Source organism: Chanodichthys erythropterus, chromosome 17, assembly GCF_024489055.1.
Source record: "Chanodichthys erythropterus isolate Z2021 chromosome 17, ASM2448905v1, whole genome shotgun sequence".
Lineage (NCBI taxonomy): Eukaryota > Metazoa > Chordata > Actinopteri > Cypriniformes > Xenocyprididae > Chanodichthys > Chanodichthys erythropterus.
In genome coordinates, this window is record NC_090237.1 from 485,001 (window position 1) to 497,530 (window position 12,530).

The 12,530-nt window shown below is 38.5% G+C and overlaps 1 protein-coding gene and 1 non-coding gene across 2 annotated transcripts in view; both read left to right on the top strand.

The window, feature by feature from the left end:
• LOC137004808 (endothelin-converting enzyme-like 1) overlaps positions 1–12,530 on the top strand; it is a 28,468-nt gene that overhangs the window by 3,459 nt on the left and 12,479 nt on the right. The window contains exons 2-7 of the mRNA XM_067365447.1: positions 1,232–1,973; positions 2,065–2,331; positions 2,404–2,472; positions 3,886–3,996; positions 4,220–4,312; positions 4,644–4,768. Of these exons, the coding sequence (XP_067221548.1) occupies positions 1,353–1,973; positions 2,065–2,331; positions 2,404–2,472; positions 3,886–3,996; positions 4,220–4,312; positions 4,644–4,768 (1,286 nt within the window). The 5' untranslated portion in view covers positions 1,232–1,352. The remainder of the gene's footprint in view (positions 1–1,231; positions 1,974–2,064; positions 2,332–2,403; positions 2,473–3,885; positions 3,997–4,219; positions 4,313–4,643; positions 4,769–12,530) is intronic.
• Positions 82–155, top strand: trnaa-agc (transfer RNA alanine (anticodon AGC)). Its single transcript has one exon. It is a non-coding gene; the product is annotated as a tRNA-Ala (tRNA).

A 12,530-nucleotide genomic window follows, 5' to 3' on the forward strand; every position in this document is an offset into this window, starting at 1 on the left:
CGCCTCAGTTCAAGCCGAGTCTTTTCTTCCTCTTTACTCCTACTGGAGCCTACTGGAGCCGTACTCCTACTGGAGCCATCAGCTTTCCTGTAGCTCAGTGGTTAGAGCATGGCACTAGCAATGCCAAGGTCATGGGTTCGATCCCAGGGAATGCACATACTCAGATACAAATGTATAGTATAATGCAATGTAAGTCGCTTTGGATAAAAGCGTCTGCCAAATGCATAAATGTAAATGTAATGTAAATGTATGGATTCTATTTATGATGGATGGATGCGTTGTTTTGGGCTTTCTTCTCGCTTGGAAGAGCCAGGATATGTTTTTAATATATCTCAGATTGTTTTGATCAGAAAGAAGAAAGTCATCTAGGATGTCTTGAGGGTGAGTAAATCATGGGATGATTTTTATATTTGGGTGAACTATCCCTTTAAGTTTTCATCTAATATCTATTTTTTATTTCAATGTCTGACACATTTCAGAATACAGTGATGCTTGAAATCAAGCTTGCCGTGCTAAAATTATATGCATTTATATATTTATGTAGTTTTGTGAGTGTGAACAGATACAGGGATTACTGTGATGGGTAGGGTTAGTGTAGGGAGAGAGAAAATACCATTGACCTGATAATCAGTGGAAGTCTATGCAATGTCCTCACTAAGATATCAAAACAAACATGTGTGTGTGTGTGTGTGTGTGTGTGTGTGTTGTGCTCCATTAGCCAGTAGCAGGTCTGTTGCTCTGCAGGAGGTGAGCTTTGTCTGGCAGGCTTGACGCAGTTTACCGGCGTGTGGTTGATGGGTAGCGAGTGTGTGTGTGTGTGAGGACCTGTTTGAATGTGTCTAAGCCTCACTCTCTCCTTACCCACTCAAGTCACATCAACTCTCCACCTCTCTCCATCCATCAATCGCTGCTCCCCGGAGTCTCTCTCTCTCTCTCTCGGATCGATCCAGTCCTTTGAGTCATTGGCCAGTGTTTCTCTGATGGTCGAGTGTCTGAAATCAATCTAAACAACTTTAGGAAAGGCGCATTAGAAGCGGAATAAAAAACGAAGAACCTGGAGCTTGTCATAAAAGACTGATCCGTTTTTAATCAAGCTTTTTAATCAGGAATTACAAAACGGATAGTCGTGGTTTTGAATGCTGATTGGTCAGTCCAGTGTTTGTGTCATGCTGAAACACACACACAGAGAAGCCCTTTTACAAATGCAATAATTGCATCTCTCTCACAACAGAAAGCGGCTGACGGACAGCACCGAAAAAGCCTCTGGACACAGATTGACCTCAGAGTTGAAAGGGTCAAAGGTCATGACCTTACTTTGATCCCAGATCCTTCCCTTCAGCTCTCGTGACCTCATGTTCAACACTTTCCCCAACAAGTCCAGGGCGCAGACGCCGGTCGGCATGGAGAAGACGTACTCCCTCACGGCGCATTACGACGACTTCCAGGAGATCAAGTACGGGAGCCGCTACAGCAGCAGCACGCTGAGCAACGGCATGAGTTTGCATCTGGGCGGATCTCTGGACCGCGGCAGCCGAGGCCGGAGTGGGCGGGACAAATGCGTGGGCGGGGCCGGCCCCGGGGGCGGGACTCCGGCCCGCTGGAGCCGGCGTGAAATCTGCCTGCTCTCGGCGCTGGTGTTCGCGGCGGGAATGTGCGTGATTCTCGGATGCATGTTGGCGCTGAAGTTTCTGTCGTTGGAAGCGCAGGATTCGCAGTGCAGGCAGGACTGCGTCAAGCGGCGCTCGCTGCTCCGGGCGGCCCGTTTCGTCCAGGGGAACATCGACCCGAGCGTCCAGCCCTGTCACGACTTCTACAGCTTCGCGTGCGGAGGATGGCTCCGCCGACACGGGATCCCGGACGACAAACTGAGCTACGGAATCATCACCGCCATCGGGGAGCTGAACCAGGAGAAGCTGCAGCGCCTCCTACAGGCGCCGATCCAGAGGAACGAGCCGAACAGCGCCGAGAGAAAGGTGTTTGTATTTCCTAATTTCACCAGGGAAAGTTTGGGAATAAATTATACCTTATTATACGCTTAAAATCTCTTATTACTTTCACCCACAGGTGAAGGAATTCTACCGCTCGTGTGTCAACATGAAGGAAATCGACCGTCTGGGGGCGGGGCCTATGACTGAGGTGATTGACAGCTGTGGTGGGTGGGACCTGTCCGGAGCTCCTCCCGGAGGGGCGGGGTGGGACAGTAGCTCCGCCCCCGCGAGGCCGGATTTTAACGAGATGCTGTACAAGACGCAGGGAGTGTACAGCACATCTGTGTTCTTCTCTCTCACCGTCAGCGTAGACGACAAAAACTCGTCGCGCAACGCCATACGGGTGAGTGAGCGCTATAATGTTACATTGTGTCATTTCTGTTTCAAAGTGTCTTCAACTAGTGTGTGGTTGTAGATCGATCAGGAGGGTCTGACTCTGCCGGAACGGACTCTGTATCTGGGACAGGATGAAGACAGTGTGAAGGTGAAACGTCTCTCCATCTCTCCATATGCTCTTTTGTCTCTCCATCTGTCTGTCTGTCTGTCCGACTGCCATCTGTAGCTCCGCCCGTCTCTCGCTGTGAGCTCACATGTCTAATTGATCGTGTCACAGCTGGTGATGATGTCAAAGATGAGCTCGTGTCCATTAATAATGAGGTCACAGCAGTGCCTCTGTCACGCTCCGATGACATCAGACTTTTACTACAATACAGCTACAAATTTGAAGTGACAAACCTCGAAATCCCACTGAGAGATCGATACAAATATGAGGAACCTCAGAATAAACATGTCCAGCTCATCATTTCTTAATATTGTGGTGAAATAAGACCTGGTTTTTATTATTTGTCACTCCGGCAAAAATATGTCCGATTTTTTTTAATTAAATGTTCGACAATCAACACGAAAAATAGACATATTAAACAAGACATCCAGATAAGTAACAACCAATTACAAATACAAGCGTTTCATTAAAAAATTTTTAAAAAAAGGTTACACTTTACAATAATTTCCCATTAGTTAATGCATTGACTAACAACGAGCAATATGTTTGTTACAGTATTTATTAATCTAATGTTATGAAATGAAACCATATTGTAAAGTGTCACCAAATAACTTTTGGAGTTTTACTTTTCATGTATCTTTAACTATCTAGTTAATAATATAAAGTAATATATCTGTTTTTTTTTTGATAAAATAAAAAAATAACAGTCAGTGTTATTTTAGTATCATAAAGATACTATTATGGTTTTTATTAATATTTTAATTAGTTATGTTAGTTTTTGTTGTATTTTAATTTTAGTTAAGTTTTATTAGTTTCTTAAATATGTATATATAGTTTTTATAAATTTTAAATACTTTATTTTAAAAATTAAAAATAATTACTGCTATCAAATGATTAATTGCATCCAAAATAAATGTTTATATGTGTGTGTGCTATGTATATTTATTATGTATATAAAAATACCCACACATACATGTGTATATTTAAGAAATATTTTTGTGCATATATATATATATTATTATTATTATTATATATTATTATATTAATATGTTCTATATTATATATTATATAAATATTTTATATATAAATATATTTTTGTTAAATATATACATGCATGTATTTTTATATACATAATAAATATACATAGTACACACACATATAAACATTTATTTTGGATCACGATTAATCGCGATTAATCTGTTGACAGCACTAAAAATAATGTAGCTATATATTTTTTTGTTATCATCAGAGACAAAAACATGAAATTCAACTATAAAAACCTTAAAGCATGGTTTATTAATGCTCCCTTTGTGTATGAATTTAACCAAATGAAATCATGAGATTGAGCATGAGTAGTTTAATATGAGATGTTTGTTTTTGTCTCGATGATGTCAGATTCTGGCGTCCTATAAGGCGCTGATGGAGCGATTGCTGAGCATGCTGGGAGCTCAAAACGCCACGCTGAAGTCTCGAGAGATTCTGGATCTGGAGACGAAACTAGCAAACGTATGTATCGCCTGAGTGTGTTTGTGTATTTGCAGCGAATCATTCTTTCGTCAAGTAAATATCTTTTAAACTGAGTATTTGCACCTGTTTATTCAAATGAATCACTTGAATGAACCGAATCACTAAAGTGAAATGATTCTGAACTGTGGTAAATGCGTGAACGAGCATGTTGGTGTCTTACTGCATGTGATTTAAAATTCTTTCTTTCTCTTTTTTGCCAAAGATCACAGTGTCTGAATATGACGAGCAAAGAAAAGACATGAGCAGCATGTACAACCGAATAACACTGAGCCAGCTGCAGAAAATGGCTCCGAGCGTGAGTTCATCATGAGCGTTTTTCATGCACTAGCTAGAGGGTTCACAAGCAAAAAGAAAGTAAAACATATGAATGTTCCTGAAGACCCTGCAGTTCTCCGGCTTGGTAAGAATAATGGCCTTGATGACCTTCCGCTTCACTGAGAAATTAAAAAGCTGCTGGATCTACGGGCCGATCCATTTTTGGCAGCACAGATCCGCTGTTTAAAACACAGGACATGATCCCTAAATGAAGCATAAATCAATAAGCGAAGGGCAGACGGCACGCGCTCTAGGTTTACTGGCTTTTTGTTTCTCTGAAAGGATAAACATTGTCATCTGTTTCTCTGCAGTTCCACTGGAAGCGTCTGCTGGACCGGATCTTCAATGATCATTTCTCCGAGGACGAGGAGATCGTGGTTTTGGCCACTGACTACATGCAGACGGTGTCGGACATCATTAAAACCACGTCCAAACGGTGAGACGTCTGAAGAGTCGCTCGCGTATAATCTGAATATCACTTCATGATATGAGTTACAGCTGCACCATTTGACCAAAACTTTGGGATTATATAGCAATATGGCTTTACAATAACAATAATAATGTGAGTGAGTGTGTGTGTGTGTGTGTGTGTGTGTGTGTGTGTGTGTGTGTGTGTGAGTGTGAGTGTGTGTGTGTGTGTGTGTGTGTGTGTGTGTGAGTGTGTGTGTGAGTGTGAGTGTGTGTGTGAGTGTGTGTGTGAGTGTGTGTGTGTGTGTGTGAGTGTGTGTGTGTGTGTGTGTGTGTGTGTGTGTGTGTGTGTGTGTGTGTGTGTGTGTGTGAGTGTGTGAGTGTGAGTGTGTGTGTGTGTGTGTGTGTGTGAGTGTGTGTGTGAGTGTGAGTGTGTGTGTGAGTGTGTGTGTGTGTGTGTGTGTGTGTGTGAGAGAGTGTGTGTGTGTGTGTGTGTGTGTGTGTGTGTGTGTGAGTGTGTGTGTGTGTGTGTGCTTTTGTTTATATTACATTGTGGGGACCAAATGTCCCCATGATGTAATATAAACCTGAGTTCACCTACATCGTGGGGACCAGCCAGCGGTCCCCACAATGTAAATGGGTTTATAAATCATATAGAATGAGTTTTTGTGAAAAAGTAAAAGTTTGCACAGTTTCCTGTGAGGGTTAGGTTTAGGGGTAGGGGCAGGGTAGGGGGATAGAATGTACAGTTTGTTCAGTGTAAAATGCATTGAAGTCTATGGAAAGTCCCCACAATTCACAAAAACAAACATGTGTGAGTGTGTGTGTGTGTGTGTGTGTGTGTGTGTGTGTGTGTGTGTACTTCAGGCTACCTATCACAGTCAGTCAGTGTGTGTGTTTATTGCCGCTATATTTTCTCTGTTTGTGTGAGTATAAGTGTATTTATTTGAACTGTCTTTTGTCTGTCCATCTCTCTTTCTTTCTCTTTCACTGACTGTGTCTGAAATACTGATGAGAATCGTGAGGAATTTAACCATTCTGATTCTGTTCACACTTAATGACGACGGACGGATCTAATGATTCTTTACAGTTCTTCAGGAATACAGACATAAATACCCCTGTGCAAATATAGCACTTTTTGGAAATACATTTGCATTTTTTTTGTATTTATATTTACGTTATATTAATACATTAAAAATGAACTCATACTGTATGTATTTATTTGTAAATTTTCTAAAATGAAAGTTTATTCATTTTTTTTTTAAATTTGGGGTTGTCAGTGATTTTACAGATTTCTCTTTATTTCCTTTATGGCGATAAGAGAGATGTTTAGTCTCGTCCCTCTCGTATCTTTTTGTAATAATACTCTATATCCCATAATATTCTAACAATGACCCTTCCTCCATAATCACTGTTATTAAAATCACCATGGCGATGCATGGCTCTCCCACCAATCGGCTTTCATCTGGCACACCACGAGCGCAAAGACAGAGAATTGACTTTTATTCCAGTCTTTGTTCTCGTGGTTTGCTGTTTTTAGCTCTTTCTCTTTACGTCCCTCCTGGTGTTTCTGGTTGTAGCGGCGTCTCCGCAGGAAAACTTCATTCTCATCAAATGCTTGTTCTCACAAATCTCGCTTTTCCTCTTTCTGAGTGGAACCAGCGCTGGAAGAACTGGAGGCCTGTAGCTCTTCTTTGTGCTGACTGTAAAATAAAAAGTAGACTTGAGTTTGTTCATGTTGCTTAAAGCGGCGTGTATCGCTCTGAGCGACTCTCGTTCACATCTGTCGCCCTTCACATGCTGTAGTGTCAGCAAAAGAAGACCAAACACTTGCATGTTTGACTCAGCACAATGCCAAAGGGACGAAGCATTCTGGGGGGACTGACTGTTTAAATGAGGAGGAAATTTAGTTTTGACACATGAGTGAACTGTTTTGGGAGCTTTTGCAGGTGAACCATTGTGTTGTGCCGAACCATCCACATTATTTTGACAAAAGCACCAAGTGTGTTGAGAATGTCCGGTCTGTTTCAAGAAATGAGCCAAAGCAATTGAGAAGGATCTTTGCCATTTCTGTGGCACTGACTATTTATTTGGTAAAGGATTTAGTTTTTAAACACGAGTGAACAGTTTTGTGATAGATATGAGCTTTTGCAGGTGAGCTGTAGTGTTGTGCTGAACTGTAAGACTGTTTCGCCAAATGATCTTAGAGTTTTGAGAATGTAATTTCTGTTTCAAAAAATGAGCCAAACCAATGGAGAAAAACTGTAAATATGGAAAACTTTTGTATAGTTACAGATTTAGGTATTGATCTTTGATTATCAAACACATATGCTTAAAATAATATACGTATTCTGTATAGATATACAGTTACAGTAAAACTCCCCTAAATCATCGGCTTGTATTAGATAGATCGATAGACAGACAGACTGTGTTTGTGTGTCTCTTGATGATAAAGTGTCGTTTGTGTTATCGTCTCTCTTCACTGAAGATGCTTGTGTTTATTGTTCATATGTGGAGCTGCAGCTTTATCTGCTGTTTATTCCTGCTGGAGAATCTAATTATCATCCCGGCGTGTCATATGACATGATGGTGATGTTGTCGTTTTCCGTGCTGTTGTTTGTCTGTGTTTTATGGGTAATTAAAAGGAAATAGTTTGTTGGGGTGATGATTGGATTTCATCTGAATGCTAGTGTGTGGTTTGAGAGGCCGTTGAGCCAAAGGACGATTTAATGGCTGTAATTATGAGCTGACGGTGAGACGCGGTGGGCACAGGAGCGATGAAAATATACACGCTAAAAGAGGTTTCACACACACACAGACACAAATGTGCATGTGGCGAATGTTAATTTGAATCGTTCAGTCATTTTTGTCCCTTTTGAAAAACCGAGGACCTGTTTCAGTAACCTGACATTGAGTTTTGGATTCCTGTCGTTTGATGAACTGCTTATTTTCACATCCACATCACTCAAGGTGTCTGTCTCACTGTCTCACTCTCACGGCTTCTGTCTTACTCTCTAATTTAATTTCAGTTTAGAGTGTTTTATTGGCACGGCTAAACTGCATTGTTTTTTGCCAAAGCAGTGCAAAAACATAAAAGAAAGAAATATGGATGAAAGGATAGAGATTTTTTTTTTTTTTAATATTTTAAATAAAGTATGTCAGATTAGTTTGGAAAGCATTGTCAAGATAATAAAATAAATTTTTTTTTTTAAATAAACATTTTAAATAAAGTAAGTTAGATTAATAGGGAAAGCATTGTCGAGATAATAAAATAAACATTTAAAAATCTAAATATTTAAAGTAAAATAAAATATTTTAAAGTCCGTTAGACTAGTTTTAAAGTATTTTCAAGCAAATGAAATATAATAAAATTAAATATTCAATTCAATTCACATTTATTTGTATAGCGCTTTTCACGATACATATCGTTTCAAAGCAGCTTTACAGAGAATGCATGTCAACATCACAATTTAGAGAATAGTTAGCAAATAATGTAATAATTTAGGCAATTAATTTAAAATCACTGTTAGCAGTTTAACTGAACGTAGAAGCAATGAGCTCCTGAAAAATAAATTACATTAACAATAATTAGGATATATAGAAATTGTGCAATGTGCTTGTTGATCCAGATGATTGCGTCTCCTGAAGTCCTCGCAGGAGTTGGCGCCGTCTCTTCACAGGTGTTGGTCATCTGAGGTCTTCTGAAACTGATGTCCTCTCTAGTCACCTCAACAGAAAAGCAAATAGAGAATAATTAGCGTAGCTACTGTTCATAACATTAAGCACAGAGAGTCATGTGCAATTGATCTGATATGAGATGCATTATGTGAACGCTTGGCTAAAGAGATGTGTCTTTAATCTAGATTTAAACTGGGTGAGCGAGTCTGAGCCCCGAACATTATCAGGAAGGCTATTCCAGAGTTTCGGAGCCAAATGTGAAAACGCTCTCCCTCCTTTAGTGGACTTAACTATCCTAGGTACAACCAGAAGTCCAGAGTTTTGTGTTCTTAAAGAGCGTGAAGGATTGTAGGGCGATAGAAGATCGGAGCTAAACCATTTAGAGCCTTATAGGTCATTAGCAATACTTTATAATCGATACAGAACTTAATAGAGATATAGTGTAGAGATGATAAAAATGGTGTTATATGATCATATTTTCTTGACCTGGTAAGAACTCTAGCAGCTGCATTTTGTACTAATTGTAGCTTGTTTGAGGAAGCAGCTAATAATGCATTACAGTAATCTAGTCGAGACGTCATGAAAGCATGAACTAACTTTTCTGCATCAGAAACAGATAACATATTCCGAATCTTAGCAATGTTTCTGAGGTGGAAGAAGGCTGTTTTTGTAACATATAAAATATGATTTTCAAAGGACAAGTTGCTGTCTAATATAACACCAGGTCTTTAACTGTCGAGGATGGAGTAACAGTACATCCTTCTAAATGCAGATTGTAGTCTGAGAGATTCTGTGTACAATAATTAATACTTCAGTCTTAGAAGAATACTTCTTTAATACATTCTGTCAGATTGGATAATTTAGAGATTTCATCTGGTTGTGTTGAAATATATAACTGAGTATCATCGGCATAGCAGTGGAAACTAATTCCCTGTTTTCTTATAATATTGCAGAGTGGCAGCATGTAGATTGAAAATAGCAGAGGGCCTAACACTGATCCTTGTGGCACTCCGTAGTTTACTTTTGTTATCTTAGATTTTTCCCCGTTTATATAAACAAAATTGTGACGGTCTGAAAGGTACGACCGAAACCACCGCAATGCCTGTCCCTGAATACCAGTGTAATATTGTAGTCGATCTAGGAGTATTTTAAAATATATAAGATAAAATCAAAATCTATAAAATAAAAGAAATTAAAGTAAGTTAGATTAGTTTGGAAAGCATTGTCAAAATAATTAAATAAGATATTTAAAATACAATAAATATGTTTAAATAAAGTAAGACATATTAGTTTGGAAAGCAAAAAACAAATACATAAAATATAGTATAAATTTATATATACAAATATATAAAAATAAAAATATTTAAAATAAAATGAAAGTAAGTCAGATTAGTTTTTAAAGCAATGTGAAGCAAATGAAATATAATAAAATAAAATATTTAAAATAAAGTCAAATATTTAAAAAATGAAAATAAATAAAATAAAATCCTAAATAAAATAAAACAAGATAAAATAAATAAAAATAAATGAGCAATCACTTAATTTATTGTTTTATTTAGCCTTATTAAAAATAAGACTAAAAATTCCAACAATAATAATGAGCCTAAGTTTAGTCAGTCTTTCATGGGTTTTGACTTATGGGATGCGTGTTTTTGCACATTGATGATAAAGTGTCATCTGCATTTCTGCCAATCTCTTTATTGTCATGCGTCAGTACTACACTCGAGAGACAAAGACACACACACACACACACACACACATGTTTGTTTTTGTGAATTGTGGGGACTTTCCATAGACTTCAATGCATTTTACACTGAACAAACTGTACATTCTATCCCCCTACCCTGCCCCTACCCCTAAACCTAACCCTCACAGGAAACTGTGCAAACTTTTACTTTTTCACAAAAACTCATTCTATATGATTTATAAACCCATTTACATTGTGGGGACCGCTGGCTGGTCCCCACGATGTAATATAAACAAAAGCACACACACACACACACACACACACACACTCACACTCACACTCACACACACACACACACACACACACACACACACACACACACACACACACACTCACACTCACACACACACACACACACACACACACACACACACACACACACACACACACACACACACACACACACACACACACACACTCACACACTCACACACACACTCACACTCACAAGTTTGTTTTGCTAGTGAGGACCAGTCAATGCCTCACTAGTGGGTTGTGAAAGCATTTCACAATATAAGTGAGGACATTTGGTCCTACAAGTATAGTCAAAACAAGTACACACACACCACTCGTTGTTCTCACGATCAACTGTGTTCAACGCTGCAGAAATGATGTGTTTTTACTAAATACCAGTGTTTATGTGTGTTTTGTGCAGGATTTGAGTTCTCCTGTTGATCTTCTTCAGAAACGAGGTGCTTTTATGCGTAATGAGCTTCATTAGAATACATTAGCCTAATGAGCTTACTCCTGTTCCCCTGTCAGTGATTGACTTGAGTTTCAGCATTAGAATATGTTTGTGTAAAGCTCGTTAATTAAATATCCGATATCGCCACACCTGCACAAACACACACAGAAAATCTGTGTATGCAAAGAGAAACAAATTACAAACAACAGTCGTGTTAACAAAACACATTCACAGTGTGAAGTCAAGTCTTTATCTGTCTCTCGTTTTCTTTTCTTTTGCTCTTTTTCTCCCTCTTAATTCTCTTCTTCTTTCTTTTCTCATTATCTCCTCTCTCTCTCTTTCTGCCTGTCCCTCTCGTCTCTCCTTCAATTGAATTCTGTCAGAAGTGCTTTGTTGGCGAGAGAATCGGCTTGCGGTGCCAAACCATGTTGTGATTAAAATGCTAACGGCCGTGTGTCACAGCTTAAATATCCCAGAAGGCCACCGCATGGTGATGTCATCTCTACAAAGTGTGTGTGTTTGTTCGTACAAGCCAGCAAGTGTGAGATTGATCAGGCTGTGGAATAATTAGTTTAAGTTGGTCTTTTTATAGCTTTAATTGAGCATTAAAACACTCACGTTGACAGTCACACACTAGAAAATGTTTTAACCTGTAGTTTTACTTGAGTCGTAAATTTAGACTGCATTATTGACAGCTAAGAATTTATATCTTATCTCAACAATGACAATTTAAACTTGTGTTTGAAAGTGTGTGGTCGGCATGTTTTTAACTCTCTGGGGTCTGAGGATTTTTGGGGCCCTGGAGAGGTTTTGACATGCCCTTACATGTTTGTATTTTTGAGAGAATAAAGTTTATGCATGGTTATTGAAAAAAAAAGTCACTGAGATAAGGCCACAAAACACATACTGAATATGTGTCCACAAGACTTCTTAAATGTTGAAGTCTAGAAAATGATGTGAAAATCATCCTGCCCACTCATTCACATAAAACAATATATTGATTTAAATTTTGTAAGACACTTTTTGTTTAGAAAGACAGTATGCATGGAGGTGTGAATAATCCTGAATAAATCTGTGATTCACACCTGAGAAGACAATGAGCCACATAATGAGCCTTTCAGTCAGGTATGAAAGGAAGCTATAAGAAAGAACATGAGGACAAAGTAGTTTATTTAGGATATAGTTAACGATATAAATGACAGTCAAAGGCACATTTTGAGTACACAGTTTTACCTGGAAATAAATCCTGTTCAAAGATATAAGTGAACAACACTTACCTGGCATTCCAAGGTGTTTGGTGTTTCTATGCACTGGAGAAAAGAAAGAAAGAAAAAAACTCTTTCCTGCTTCCAGTCAGTGATCTCACATGATATTTATGCAGTCCAATGTGGGCCAGTATCTGTTCAATATGATTCTCAAATCTGAGATAAAAGAAAAAATCATCTGTGAGCATGCTGATAACAGGATCATATCAGCTATTGTATTAACATTAATATAATGTCCACTCTTAACAGAAAACATTATTTTTTTATCTCATGCATGCACGTATTATTGCACATCATGTGAAGAAAATCTTGTATAGGCCTATAATATATTTTTAAATTATATACTGTACCAGTCAAAAGATTGGACACATTACTATTTTTAATGTTTTTGAAAGAAGTCTCGCATTTATTTGAT